The 15,947-nt window shown below is 37.9% G+C and overlaps 1 protein-coding gene across 1 annotated transcript in view; it reads left to right on the plus strand.

Annotated features, from left to right (window-relative positions):
• Positions 1-10,433, plus strand: part of KDSR (3-ketodihydrosphingosine reductase) — a 32,167-nt gene extending 21,734 nt beyond the window's left edge. The window contains exons 7-11 of the mRNA XM_008637102.2: positions 224-415; positions 2,141-2,224; positions 4,598-4,681; positions 6,474-6,575; positions 6,936-10,433. Of these exons, the coding sequence (XP_008635324.1) occupies positions 224-415; positions 2,141-2,224; positions 4,598-4,681; positions 6,474-6,575; positions 6,936-7,055 (582 nt within the window). The 3' untranslated portion in view covers positions 7,056-10,433. The remainder of the gene's footprint in view (positions 1-223; positions 416-2,140; positions 2,225-4,597; positions 4,682-6,473; positions 6,576-6,935) is intronic.
• The last annotated feature ends 5,514 nt before the right edge of the window (positions 10,434-15,947 follow it).

The following is a 15,947-nucleotide window of genomic DNA, read 5'->3' on the forward strand; positions in this document are numbered from 1 at the left end:
TAAGACTTACAAGATTTCTTTTGGCTTGAAGTGAGATTTTTAGCTATAAAACAGTTTATGAAGCTGTAGAATAGAAAACAGTTGTTTCTTTTGCCAGAACAGATCTGGTGAACTGATTATTAAAGCAGACTGAAATAGGGGTTTTTGTGATAAATAAGACCAAACAGCTGAAGGATTCTGGATCTGTGGCTCAAATACTGAAATATTAATATTGTTTGTACAGAGATTAATGGCAGTCAATTATCTGGGAAGTGTTTACCCGAGCCGAGCAGTAATCGCTACCATGAAGGAGCGAAGGATGGGAAGGATTGTGTTTGTATCATCTCAGGCTGGGCAGTTAGGCCTGTTTGGTTATACAGCTTATTCTCCAACAAAATTTGCTCTTCGAGGGTTGGCTGAAGCCCTGCAAATGGAGGTATGTGTGCAATAATGTTAAGTAATTTTGATTAGAAACAATTTCGTTTTAACTGTCAGCACAGGACATTTTCATTTAAATAGGTTGGGGTTGGTTTTTTTTGTATTGTGCAGCATTGCTAATATCTGTGTGTTACTTGCCCTCATTTGGCAGCAGTCCAATGCTGTTGCTCTGCATGGGGTCACAGAAACGAACCTGATTTCAATTGTGTAAGAGGGAATAGATTGAATCTGTTCCTAGAACTGAGTATGACCACATGTGCAGACATTTTTTTAATCTTTTATTTTAACTAAAAGGACTAGATTTTTAAGACTTTTGATTAAAAGCCTTCTTCAAGGTCCTAAGTGCAGAATGGTGTTGAAGATACCACATGGATGCATGAGAGACAGGCCAATGATTGCCAGTTTGTTTGAGAGTCCATCGTAAGTGGTATGTGAACCATATGTAACAAGTTAGAATTTGAGGATTGTCCACAAAAAAAAAAAACCAGGTTTGACAGTGACTCACCCTTCTATATTTTGATATATATTTGAGCTTTTTATACTGCGGTGATCTAAACTTATGGTTGTTTTAAGACCAAAACCAAACAAACACCATTTTCATTATTCAGTGGAACAAGGTGGGTGAGTACAGTGCAGTAAGACAAATAAAACTGATTTGAAAATTACTTGTGTCATTTTTCTGTTGAGAATGTGTATTTGCATTATTAAGTGTTTATATATAAAATGCCTGTCTTTGGTTCTAGACTGTTGCATAGCCCCTGTTGTGTGCCTTGATCAGGATAAGAATGTGGGGTAAAACTGCCAGGAATCACTTCTGGTCTGCCAAATAGAACAGTGTGAATGCAGGGTCTTTCTTCAGACTGGTGGCAGATACTTTTGTGAAGACTGAATTATTCAAGACTAAAAATAGGGTGTCTATGGGCGTGTGATGTGGTATTTCAGTAAGTGTTTTCAATATAGAATGTTTCGTAATCTAAATAAAAATGTTAGTGTTTTACAAACACTTTGCTTTATCATAGCCCTCTGAATATTTTCATTAAAAGCTTTTTTTATTTGTATTGGAGTACAGATTTGCTTTGTAGCAGTTTCTGAATAGTATTGCACTAAGTGATGTAATTCTATGACACGTACATACAAATACATAACTAAATACAATCCTTGATGTAAGACTTTCCATTTTCCCTCACATTTTCCAATTATTTTTTGTCTCCTTAGAGTTGACCTCTTGCAAGTTTATAGCATGGGTTGAAAAGCCTTGAGACTTGAGTATACCTCTTAAAGATAACAAATTTGAATTTTACATTTTTGTTGGTTTTTTTCCCTCAGTGAAAGCCTTTTTGGCCTTGTGTTTCTAAATGCTGGGTACTGATATTTGACAATGGTTTGTCTTCCTTTAGAAATTGAAATTGGTAAAGTTATAGACCTAAACTACTCTAATGTTCTTCCCAAATGTCTTGAGAACCACTGGGATTCATCACATAATTTGCAAAGGCTTTAGAGACTTACTAGAAAAAGCATCACAACCACCTTTTAAAAATCTTTGTTGGTTTGTTTCTCAGTTGACAAAGCTGCAAGTCTTGTAAGTGCTGAATACTTAACCCTAGAGGCAATTCAAATTCATGCTTGCTGAATTTCTTAATTACAAGAGAAATGAATGAAATTATAAGGGACATGTAAAGGCTGTCAGTATTAAGATAACATTTAATGCTTTTGTAAAACACAGGTAAAACCTTATAATGTCTACGTAACAGTGGCCTATCCTCCAGATACTGACACTCCTGGCTTTGCAGAAGAAAGTAAAACAAAGGTAAATTGTGCTTCAGTTTTTGAAATCACCATTTTTAAAGCATATTAAGATTTTAAGAAGTACTTTTAGACACTTCAGTTTTATCAGTTTTTAACTACTCAGAGTTATATAGCTTGTAGGGTAATTTTGTGTAGTTTCTTGTTCTGAGGATTTAAGAACGACTTACCTTTAAGATCTGAACCATTGCAGAGTATCCCTGCTTACAATCAGAATATTGGTGTGGAATGGTAAACTGTAAAATCACTATTTGTTTTGATATTAAAGCTTAATTAACCAAAAAATAATATTCCTGTTTTGCATCTTTGATAATGTGTGGTTGTTGTGATAGATGTGACAGATTGAAATAAACCTCAGCTCCTTCAGTGGAGCCTGCAACCTAAATCATGTTGTATGAATGCATGTAATGACCCCATTCAATAATGGCAGTTCTCTAGTATTACGGTAGAAAGGAAACTCTCTTGCACTGTGTTCATAGTGGAAATGACAATATCACTTCTCAGAAGGATGTGTCAGCAGCAGGCCTTTTTCATTTGGATTGCCTTAAAAGTGAAAGTTTTGACCTTTAGTCACCTCTTGTCATTTGCCGTGCCCATACATGTGAAGTATAATTCTAAAAATCACATTCAGGCCCCCTGTTCAGACTAAAGCATCAGGTAACCAGAAAAAAATCTCTTATTTTTTATTTGCATACTGTGAACTAGAAATCTGGTATCTAAGGCTATCATCTTTTCAGCAGGCACCATCATGTATAATTGGAAATTGAGTTTGAATTCCATTTTGTCTTTCACCCTTTGAATAGGAATCAGTAGGGATTGTATAACACAGTTCTTACTTCATCATTTCTTGATACAGATATTCTGTATTAAATGTATACTCCCACACATCCGCATAAAGTGCCAGAATTAGACATCTGCAGATACTTGTATAGCTTGCATATTCTCTAGGATTTTTTCCTTCATAATAGCCTATTTCAGGGAACCAGCAGGCACCAGCAGAATGTACTGTTCATCTAAGATTTCTCTTTGAAAGAGATTCAGAGAGATTTATCTTATTTGTCAAAAAAGTCTTGTCTTTTAGGAGAGAATTATGCCTTGTTTTAGCCTACATGACTTCTTTGGATGACTTGCTCCTAGCATGATAGTGTACCTTAAATCTCTGCAATATTGCACTGCTCTGACATTTCAGATACTCGTTTATTGTTGCATTTATTTAATACTGCTGAATCACTATTAATAATTAATACTACTTAGAATATGTGCCTGTACCTTGCATCTCCTTCTTTTCTCTGTAATCATTGAATATAGTAAAAGAAAATGTCAGGAGCTAGGATACAGCTTTCCTGTGTTTAATCAGTGAGCTTTTTTTTTTTTTTTTTTTTGGAGGTAGCGGCTTCACAAATCCCAGCCGTGCCTTGGCCAGCTGAGCAGCCAGATCAAGTATTTAACATCTGATTTCTGCCTGCCTTATTCCCAACATGTCATTAACATTACCTGTTGCTCCTGAGCAGCTGCTGGTTTTTTCCCAGATTTAGAGTATTTGAATTACTGTTGATATCCCTATATCTCATTCAGATTTGTTTGATACTGGCCCATAAGCTCAAAAATAAGTAGGGGCTGTGAAATGGAGATCTGATGACATAAGCCATACCACTGTAGGAAAGCATGTAAAAGGTTTTTTTCTGTGATTTCTGTGAAAAACACTGATGTGCCCCTGGCCACCCTTAAAATACACCCACTAAAAAAAAATAAAATTCAATGAGTGTGGTTGATGAAATCAGAACTCATAATTCTACAGATATTGGGAATAGGCCCCTTGCTGTGAAATTTAATTACTGTAGTACTTGGAATGGATGATGAGAAACCTGTAGTTGCTCAACTTTTCCATACAAGTGCTTTTTTAAAAATAATAATCTCAGAATTAAATTAGTCCCAGTATTAGAGTAGGCATGAAAAAAAAATAAAAGCAAGCTGTTTTATAGGATTTTTAAAATATTTCAGGCCAATCTTTTACTTCATTTGTGGCAAAAACCATAAATGACCTAGTATAGGTATTGAGGAAATATAGTTCAAGCATTTTGATAGCTTCTACTGAAAATAAAATACTTGGGGAAAAGACACACTTTCATAGTAGTAATAAACTATATACAAAATAGTACTACTCAAGGAAAAGTTGTCATTTCCCTTTTTAAAATTGGACAATTATTTATGAACGTGCTTATACCTTTGTTTAAATGGGTGTTTAGGTGACAGTATGGTACCACTTGCTAGCAATGATGTCATCTGTGACAAAAGACCCAAACCCAAAATTTGACATTCATGTTTTTCTCTCCTGTGTGTTGTTAGTCAAACTTAAATGGGTGTTTTTCTATTAAAGCCCTTAGAGACGAAGCTGATTTCTGAAACCTCATCTGTTTGCCAAGCAGAACAAGTCGCCAGAGTTATAGTGAAGGATGCCATAGTAAGTAAATTATGTTTTTTGAGCATGTTCTGTGTTGAAGAGGCTGGGAACACGTCGTGCTTGCCTAAGGACCATAAGATAATGGCTAAGCTAAATGCAAAACCAATTAACACAAAACAGTTCTCTTAGATTAGTTTGAACAAGAGCTGTTTTCTTTACTCTTCTCTTGCCACTGTGTCCACAAATGATTTTATACAATCTCTCAGAAGTAAAAGGTATCCAAAGTTGTACACAGACAGAAAAAAATGATGCATCAGTATGATGCAATGTCTCAAAGATGGATTTGGACCGACTTGAAAGCACTAAATTCTATTGACTTTTTAGGTATCAAATACCATTTGTCTAACCTCAAAAGCTTGTTGTACTCTCTTATTTTTCTTGAAGATGAGTTCATATAAAAATAATTTTACAATAAAGGAAGGCAGTTGATCTCTTTTGGCTTTTAATATCCAAAGACTGTGATTTATGAGTGATTAAAATACATAAAATGCTGTTCTTAGTGTATTGCCTTTCTGAGGATTTTTTTTTCAATGTTTTGTGCTAGGGAATGCATGTGTGCTTAAAAAAAGCACCTCAGAATAGAAACAAACATGAAATTTCACGATCATAAAGCACACACATTGAATCCTAAAACCTGCAATTACATTGCAGTTCCAAACACTCTTGATCTTCAACATGGTTTACATCTACACAGGTGTTCAATTGTGAAGTTTTTACAGTATTTTCACAAATACAGCTCATAAACACAAAATTATGTCTGATTTTGTTTTAAAAGCAAGTACTACCTTAACACAGTGTTCTCCTCTGGTGATTAAGGAAAACTAATCTCCTCTCTCATCTTAAGCATCTGGTGTATCTATACCATACTTTGTACACTTCGGATCATGTATTAGTTCAGACATGATCTTTATGGACTCTAGCCATCAGCTGAGAGACTGAAATAGAAACGAGACGGTGTCTGTATACTCTCAGGTGTGCGTTGGGAAATAACCTCTACTACTTTGCATAGATTCACCCCTAACCCTGATCCAGGAACGCCACCTTCTCCTGTCACTTCCACATTCCATAGATTTAGTCCCACAATGTTTCAGAAAGTCTGTTTTCTGGCATAAAGTCAAATGGAAACAAATGAGAGAAGCCTGGGAGTAAGAGCTGTAGAACTGCAATTTTTCTGTTAAGTAATTAAAGTTGTTTGGTTGCTTGGGTTTCTTCCTGGTGTCTGTCCCCACTTTTCTGCCAGCTGAATTGCTTAACAATCTGTGTCTTGCAGTTAAAAATCCTTGATATAGGTGAAGGAGAACCTGCTACCTAGCTTTTGAAATACATCCCCTTGCCAAATCTCATGTGATAAGTAACCTAATTTTAACAAAGGGCAAGTGGTATTTGTCACACAATTATAGTAGTGATTGGTGATCTAATAGAGTGAGGGTATCACTCCGTTTCTGAAATATGCTTATAGCTGTGAGGATTGTCATGCATCTTCTCTACAAGTAAGCATGCCTCAAGAAGAAATTCACAGCCTTTATATCTTGTAAAAATCTGTGGTAATTTAAGAGACGTTAGCTTCCTTTTCCATTTTTAAGTGAATGCATTTTAGAATGGTGCTATATAGCCCCAAATATTTTTGAATATTTTGTTTCTTAATTCGGGTAATATTTTTTTTACATTAAAATATTTGTTGTTAGTGATGTCAGTCACCTGTGTCCATCAAGAGTAGCTGTTGAAATAAGACATATCATGATTAGCCACAACTGAGTAAATTACTTTTTCTTTTCTTAATCCTTCCATCCAGCAAGGGAACTTCAACAGCTCGGTTGGATCAGATGGTTACATGCTGTCAATATTGACAAGTGGAATGTCACCAGTCACTTCTATTACTGAAGGTCTTCAGCAGGTAGGATTTGGGATTAGTTTTCATAATTTCTGATAGTTTAAAATGCTTTTAGAATGTAGAACATTATGCAAAGATGGATTATTTTTTCATCAAATGGCTGTTAATGCTGTGGCACTTGGGTTTAGGAAACTGCAGTAGTATTTCCAAGCTGAAGCAGCAAACTGGTGAGTAAGAATATTCCCTGCTGCTCAGTCCTGAGCTGTTACATAGTTAGCTTGGTTTGGTAAGTTTGTTTTTTGAAGATTATATAACATGCCTGCCTAGAACTTCTTCTTTTTTTTTTTTTTAATTTTATGATTCAATAATACACTGCAATCCAGGATCCTAAATGAATTGAAAGCTGTTTCTCTCTGTTTCCAGGTTGTTTGCATGGGCGTTTTTCGCATCATTGGCCTGTTTTACCTAGGAAGTTTTGACAGCATAGTTCGTCGCTGCATGATGCAAAGGGAAAAATCTGAAAGTGCAGATAAAACTGAGTAATCTTTACTTTGAGTGGAAAGAAGGATGTCAAGCGGTCCTGGACAGCTTGCTGCTTAAGTGGGACTCAGTTTTGCTCCTGAAGGATTTAGACTGGAAGGACTTGCATGTGTGACAGAGGAGTCCCCTCAAAAGCTATGAAAGAAAAAACAAAAGTACAAATCCAGAAAATGCCAAACTATGCAAAAGTGTGAATGAGGATTAGGTACCTTTTTTTTTTTGGTGATTTGAGCTGGAAAGAATTTGGGGAGCTTGTAAGTGATCTGCAGAGTAGAATTTGAGAATGGACTATGTGCGGTAATTCTGGACAAATACTTAAGTTTCCTCACTTGGGTGCTTATGGATGAAATAAGTACCATGACAGACCGGGCTGAAGTAGATTGAAGTCCCCTGAACAAGTTGGTACCTTTTGCTAACGTTTTGGGACTGCTTTTGATTTAGAATGTTAACTCTTCCTTTGGCCAATCTACAGATCCTTCTGTCAATGACAGCTTTCCTTATTCTGTCCAACATATGACTGTGGAAACCTGGAGATGGCAAATACGTTTGTATGATCCAAGCTTTCTCAGTGTGGGAGTAATTAAAAAGTATGGTTTAATATATGCATACTTTCTCAAGGGAGATGAAGAACCCATTCCCACAGAGAAACGCTAGGAGATGTGATTGGGTCTGTAGCTCTTCTGGCCCTTGAAGTATGTTGTGAACAAAAAAAAATCAAACCAGTATCAAGTACGTCAGTTATGACTCAGCATTTTAAGCCATTGAACAATGTACAATTTTTACAGATACTTAATCTGCCAGTTTTTGCTCTGGAAAGGAAAGTGGCTTAATGCTACTGTTATGCACATTAATTTCAAAGCTGCAAATGATGAGCCAAACCAATAGTTGATGATAGAATCAATGGTAATTAAAATGCCAGGCTCTTCCAGTAGCAGGGATGTAGCTTTTTAGGGCAGAGGGGTCAGGCGGAGGGAGAGGTGTGTGTCAGAATGGCCTTCCACATTACATTTTACCACTGCGCGGAAAAGCTTTCACATGAGAAATTACATAAAATACTCTCCTGATATGACCCACTTCTAATTTGTTTCATTTACATTATACGAAACAAGGCTGCTCAATAACTGCTTCAGAATACACAGAACCCAGTGGTTGTTTCTAATAAATCTCACTTAACACTGAAAAAGCTTGATGCATAACAATGATGTTTTAAGGGTGCACTATGTATACAGTTTATTTAATGGACCACTATAGTAAGTGCCTTGTGAGCTGCTTTTTTTTTTCAAAAGCTGCATATTTTGTATTTGTTAGCACTGCTGTGTTTTCAATGTCATATTTGCATTTTCCTTCAGTACTCTGAATCTAAAATTATGTGTAAAACTGGGCACTTTCACTTCTTTGAAAGTAATATTTAACAACCAAAATAGGCAAAATTTTGATTGCTTTTGTTAAGAGATTCTCTGTATCTATTTAAGAAGAGGTATTCAATTAAACTGAGATGAAAAATAATAGGTGGTTAACTGGAAAACCTTAGAATGTAATTTAGTGATGCTATTTATTTTCCCTCTCTGAATTAGGTTGATCACTTTTCAAATTTTCTTCACATGGACTAAACTTGCTTTAATACCTGGTTATAAACATATTTTTTGGGGAGGATCACATTGGCGCTCTCATTTTAAGTGGTGAAAATTCATTAGATTGCAAATGTTGAGGCACTGTTTAATTCTTCACAAAGCCTATGTTTTAGGTCCTGCCTCCTGATTTTGTTTAGATATGTGAAGTTGTGCATGCCTATAATATAACACTAATTTTGAGAATATAGTGTATTCCTGCGTTTTTAAACAGCTTGGCTTCAGTGCAAAGAAATCTAGTGTGCATATGTATTTCCTGTGCTGCTTAATGTGAATGACATAAAGGAGCATTCATCATACATCCATTGTCAACATTGCTGTGTTTCTTAAAGCAACATAACAATGCTATTCATAGAACCATGGAATGGTCTGGGTTGGAAGGGACCTTAAAGACCATCTCTTTCCAACCCCACTGCCATGGGCAGGGACACCTTCTTCTAGACCAGGTTGCTCAAAGCTCCATCCAACCTGGCCTTGAACACTTCTTCAGACCCTATGATCTATGTTATTCTTGTTTTGATGCAAATCAAATACTCTTTTGACCACCTGCAAAAGATACCAAAATGGGTGAATTGGTTGTGTTGGAGTTTGAAAGAAATGCTTATGTAAATAACCAGCACAGGCTTGAACAAGGTCAGGACTTAAAACTAGTAAGCCTTTGAATTTTTGGATCTTCAGCTTGGAATGTTAAAGGGTTTGCGTTTAAGAAACAGAACCCAGAAGGTCAGAGCACACACAACACTATGGCAGCTGGGCCTCTAAAGCTTTCAGGTTGGACATCTTGGATCACCACTCACCTCCCAAAAATGACTGATAGAATTCATTGCAAGTGTCTGTGAAGGATAAGTAAGACTACCAGGTGAAAGTTAGGGCCCTGTTCTACAGACGCTTCAGTTTTGCAGACCTGATTTTGCATAGCTTAAGTGGTTGTATTGACAGTGAAACTGCAGGTTGAACCCCTCGGCAATTGTGGAAATTGGAATAAGGTATGGTTTTTAAAGCAAGAAGAATAATCTCAATGTTCTAGTTTCTGCTGTTGCAAGTTAATGATGTTAATTTAACTGATAAACTTCTCAACTGTTCTACTGTCAAAACAAAGTAACTTGTCAACTACAGCCTTTGGTGTAAAGTTTTGTTTTCTTATGCACATTCTCTATCTACCAATGTACTCATTTTAAGGTTCAATATAAAGTGAAGGAGATGCCTTGTAATCTTGTGGAAAAATGTTTAGCAGTTGAAAAACTCTTGCCAGTTTAAATGTTACAAAACCTCTGCATCAAAATGTTTTAGCAGTGTGTTAGATCCGTGACGATCTTCAAATAGGCTTTACTTTCTACTTATTGTCTAATTGTCAATAATTTAATCACTTGTGCCATATCAGTTGGTGTCTTGTCTCTTGTTTTCTTGGTCAGTCTTTAAGATTCAATTTAGGCTTTTATAGTCTTTTCCATTCCATGTAGTTTCTAATGACTGTTTGCTTTATATACAGATTTATTATAATTTTACTTCTAGTTTACTTCACCAAGGTGTTCATGTGCAATTTAAATAGATTTAATATTTTAATAAGGAAAAAATATATAGGTGAATAAAGTTTATTTGCTGTGAAAAACTCTAGGCACTTTTAAATGGTAAAGATATATAGCGTTATTTGTAAAAAGAAACGTTGTGCTTATTGCGTCATCATTTTTTGTGCCAGAACTGTAAACTAGTTTTCATATTTTATATTTCTCAAAATAAATGGAGAATCAACAAAGCCTGTAACTTTTCAGTTCTTTGATAGGATGAAGAGCAATGGATAAATTCATTTGCAGGGCTTGGTATGGTGGGGTTTTTTGGTCTAGGTTTTTCTTTTTTAAACCTGAGATTAGTTCAGCAAGAGTCTCTTAATTTTTAGGACAGCAGAGGAGGCAACGTATCCTTCCATTTTAGCAGCTTGGGGCAGAGGTAAAAAAGGATGTAAATAATTTGACTGAGTATTGTCAGCAGACCCAGTATCCTCAATCTATAATGAAAGCGAGATTAAATTGACAAAACCTGCCTTTGTTGCTGAAGGTACTGCCAGTATGTAACTAGTGCTTGTGCTCTCTGGAAGTGCTTGTGAATCCTGAGGAGCCAAGCAATGCTCATTCTTCCTAGTGGAAAACAATAGAAGTAATAGTTTGGGCAGATGTCTTTCTGTACCAGCACTGAGCACGCAGCTGTATAGAAAATCACTGTATTACGTTGAAGCTCTGTAACAGGAAGGGCTTGAGTGTGTAGCTTGCCCCTGGAATAATAGTGAGGGAAAAATAGTGCCAGGATACTTATTCTCAAAGTAAATTCAAAATCTCAAATGCTCAGTCTTTTAAAAAGACATTTGTATTGTAAATTGTCAGAGAGACAAAATCAAAGATGGATTGAGGAGAGCATATGCTGTCTAAAATGTGTTGCTGATGTTAATTCTCCAACATTCTGAGTTTTGAAATGGGAGAAGGCCATGTTGCAACCGGAGCTCCTGATTTTTCCACTTCAGTACAAGTAGCAGGCCAAACTAGATTCCTCCTCAATCTTTTTCATAATTTAGCCTTGTAAGTGAAATAAGATTATCTTGTAGTTCCATTTAATTGGGTATTTTCCTGCCCAGCCAGTACCAGGCACGCTGTAGAGTAGGTGTGTGTGTGTGATTGTCTGTCAAAGCTGGTAGTAAAAACCTCATGAAGTCATTTCCTTTCCTCTGTCACTGGGGGGAGACTTCAAATGAGGTGTCTGTCTTCCCATACCTCTCATCCTCTCTTTTACTACTTTCAACTTAAGTTGTTCTAAATTGGTGGGAAAGGTCAACTGTGTTAATCTTCCGTGGGTGGTGGTCTGCGGTGGGGGGAAATAATGCTTTTGGATGAAACTTGCACTGAAGGAAGTGGAAAGTGCAAATTTTTTATTTTTTATTTTTTTTTTAACCCAAAAGATGCATATCTAAATTTTGGAAGGGGGGGCGGGGCAGCATTTTATTTGATGTGGGAAATGCATTTCATAGAATTGATTGGGAAGGTTTGCTGTTTGGGGAAACCTTGATGAATATAATACTAAGTCTCCTCTGTGGTAGAATACGGCAAATCCAGTCCGAAATTTTATTTTTTTAAGTTGAAAACAAGTTTGTTTTCAGCTTGGAGGGGAATCCCCACGTTAATTTTAAACCTTTCCAGTTCTAACTCTGAAGTTGGTTCTGTAGTAGTGCTGCTAGAGCAATGTAAATAAACATAAGGGGCGAAAGCAAAACATACATGACTAACACGATCATGCTACCCAGCACCAAGAATCAATCCCTTGACCAAAATAAGGTGTTATATCTATAAACATACCAACTGTAAATAATGTATATAAAATTAAGTCTAAAATGAAATTTTTAAATTATGCAGGTTACTTGCAACTGAGGGGAACAGCCTTTTCAAAGCTAAGAGGTGCTTCATAGAAAGTAGTTAAAATGAAATGTGTTGGTCCTTATTTCAAAGCATTTACTTAAAAAAAGTGCTTTCCCCTTTTTTACTTTAAGGAATTTTAACAGGTGTAATAAAACTTTATGAATCAGAGATGGATGTTCCTGTTTGTCTAGAAGACTGTTTCCATTTCCTATTCCTTTTTGATGAAGTTACCTGCTTTGCTCCTCCACAGTTTCAGCTGGGAAGTTGGTGTCCAATCCTTTTCCACACAGCAGAAAGAAAGGGCATGGGCAGCACTGCCTCAGTCACAAGCACAGGTTGCTGTCTTGCGAAAGGTGGCAAGACAGCTCAGCTCTTGTGAAGGCAAGACCCTATTGCCACATAGTGAAGTTGAGATGTCAGAGAAAGAGAGATCCGGGGCTGGATGCAGCTGGTTTGCCTCCTTCCAATCCAAACCATGGGGCCTATGGATCCTGACATAAGTGAAGATGGTTGAGGGATGAGTACAGTAAAAGGCATCTGAAAGCCAGGAGCTGTTTGCTATGTTGGACCCTAAGGATATTATCCAAGTATCTCATCCAGCTGCCTTTCCTGATGAGTGCAATTAAACCCCATGAAATAAACCATAATTGCAGGTTGGGCATGCTTTAAGTGTTTTACAGTAGCATTATCTGCTCTGTAAGCGCTTCCAGCCAAAAAGGATCCACTCCACACCTGTAGCATTTGCAACACTGGCAGGATGAAAGGCAATCTCCCATTTTAGGAATGTACTCTGCAGAAGTGAGGAAGTTCGTTCAGGTTAGCCTGCCCCCATCCTGGTTAAGAATGAGGAAAATACGCATCCAGGCTTCATGGGTACTATCTTTTCCCATACTTTTTACATGCAGAAAACTGTCTTTTAAAGTGTTCTGTACGACAGGCACTAGCTGCTGCCTAGGCAGCAATGTTGGGCCACACATTGAGCAAACCAGATGAGAGAGTCTGAGCAATAAATGGTGGCATGCACCTGATAGCAGAGAATTATGTGCATCCATGCAAGTCTCTACAAGAATCTTGCTTTCAAGGCATTTCATCCAGCTTGGCAGAGATACCATAGATCCGTGGGTATTGTGGTCTCAGTGACAGAAACAAACATGAAAGGTCATGGTTGGTGGTTAGTTTTACTCAGGGCAAGTTAGAAAGCTCTTGCAGGAACAAAGGCATGCAGAGTAAATGAATGCTGGCATGGGAGGGATTAGTAGTGAATGCCTGGAACTGAGGGAAGCACAGCCATAGTGGGTGGCACAGACAAATGCCTCACGGGACACAGCACCAAAAAGCATTTACAGAGCCACTGGCTGTGTGAGGAGCAGCTTGCTAATTTGCATATGTGCAAACTCCCACCTGTGGGCACAGTCTTAGTGGACTCTTTCAGTAAAACCAGTATTTAAGCTGTGCTCCAACACCATAGGGCAATGGACCTCTTCAGAGGTCGTAATTGTATTTACCTATACTGCACCAAACGCTTCTTTCAGGTTGCTCAAATTTAGTTTACTGTTGTTGGTTTTTTGGTTGCTGGTGATGGTGGTTTTGACTTTTTTCTAAAATAGAAAATCTGCAGATTTTCAGAAAAGTGTGGCAATGCCCTTGCTCACTGTGAGTGCAAGCATACACCCTGCTTATTTTGTGCCTGCTCAGGCAGGGCTTTAAACAATCATTTGCTTCTCTCCAACTCACCTGCATGTGAGCCAAGGAAATAAAAGGATGGGCAGCTCACCTGGAACCAGGATTGCTGCTGAAAGCCTGTTGATGTTAACACAAAGGTACAGGGAAAAGGTTGTCCACTTTCAGGTTGTTGGGAAGTTTAGTGTAGCCAGGCATTACAAACTTTTCTGGATCGTTTGTTAATAATACATCTGCTGTACAGCGGGCATCTGGGAAGCCACTGAAGAAGGAGCAGGCTTTGTGGGATCCTGTCTTGTCAGTTGCCTGAGCATGGATCAGAAAGCTATCTCAAGAAAATAATGTCCCTCATGCCACCAGACCTAACTGATGCCTGTTGGTGATGCTTTTACCTCTTTAAGTGTCAAAAGAGATTTCTGCAGGTGAGCTGCTGCTTGTATTCCTAATCAAGTTCCAATTCTTCATACAGCTAATTCTTCTTATAAGTCTGATTAACTTTGGTGGGCTGACTCACATAAAGGTAAATGTGTGTGGAAGGACTTGCAGGATCAGATCTTGAGTAGTGTCAGCATCTTATTCTGCTACCTAAAAGCCCCATAATGATTTCTTAGCTGACTTTGTGCACTGATTGCATGTTCCTTAATAAATCCTGAGCCTCTCTTGCCATTTCTTTCATCTGCCTCCAAAACCATATCGCCTTTGTTTAGGATGTCTTTTTAACTGTTGTTTTATCCTGCTGAGCTCAAACAAGCAAGGTGAAAAGCAGTACTGTGATGCAAACTCGTGACACTGTAATAGATGTTTATCACCCATTCAGGTAGCATGATAATTGCTTTTAAGATGCCGCTCCCTTCAATTAGAGCCATACAGGTCAGATGCAATACTTTTGACGTTTAATATTAACAACAAGGCTTTAAATGCACATAATTTTGTTTTGCTTTTTTACAGAGTCCCAATTTGTCTTCAAGGCACAGTTTTTGTTTCCCATGACTCAATGCTAATGCCCTTGCTTAAAGCAAACACTTCCCAGGATTTTCCCTTGTGTTTTTCATACTTTTTGGTACTGTTTCAGCTGTATTTGGTGTTAGCAAGCTTTCTGGTGAACCATGACCACGATTTTCCTATTAAACTTTTTTAAAAAGCTGGGAGCTATCATTCCTGTAGCAAAGTGCTGAATGTAGAGCTGGTGAGGAAAAAGCATCATTACTAAATCTCTTTCAAACAGAGGATCTTATAAAGTTTTGCAGTACCTGTTTCCATCAGGAATCAGTTGGGAATTATGAAACTCTTATTTTACTGATCATGTGTCCTCAGTACAAGCTGTTCATTTTGTTGGCCTCACTTGCATTTCTACATGCAAAATACTTTTAAATACCATAAGCAAAATCAGCGATATTGTCAATTCCTCCTTACAAAAGCCCATTGATTTTATATGCATCTTTTGCATCAGTCCCACACTGATTTACTCTCTGGGCTTTAAAACTGATCTTGCTAGAACATCATTTTGCAGCTTACCCAGACAGGGTTTCTGTGTTACTCAACATCTCTGTCTGATGTATTTTCAGTGCCAGGACCAACTGCATTAGATTCAGTCACCAGCACAGTGACAGACTGAATCAGCAGCCTGGTTGGTTATGGCTGTTCTGATTTCCTGTATCACTTGTCCCATTTAAACCATGGAAGTGGTTACATGGAAACGTCAGGTTACTTTCAGTGTTGAGAACCTTTTTTCTTTGTTCTCTTTCAGTGAAAATATAAAGGTGATGATGTTACTTGGTTGACAGATCCCTTGTCTGCATTTCTGCCATCAGAAGCCATCCCTCAGCTCATTGTGAGCACCTTAATTTTGGGATTTTTTCATATGGATGGAGATGAGATGAGCTTGTGGTCCAGCATTAAACCATGCTGTGAGTTACATACATGCCCTGGTGAGGTACAGCCCTTAGTCCATGATTGCACAGAGCATCATCAATCTTACCTGAACTCATTTCACTTGCTGTCCTGCAATCTCTGTCCCTCGTAATCCCCGGGAACTCAACCAGACACAGCCAGCCCCGTTTCACAGATCGGCACGCGGGAGTGCACACAAGACAGACGAGAGGGCACCGCCTCGCTCCCTCCGTTTCCCGGGCGGGTGTGAGGCGAGCGAGCACTTCGCTCCCGCAGGGACGGAGAGGGGTCCCGGCTGT

This window comes from Corvus brachyrhynchos, unplaced genomic scaffold (genome assembly GCF_000691975.1).
Source record: "Corvus brachyrhynchos isolate BGI_N302 unplaced genomic scaffold, ASM69197v1 scaffold237, whole genome shotgun sequence".
Taxonomy (NCBI): Eukaryota; Metazoa; Chordata; class Aves; order Passeriformes; family Corvidae; genus Corvus; species Corvus brachyrhynchos.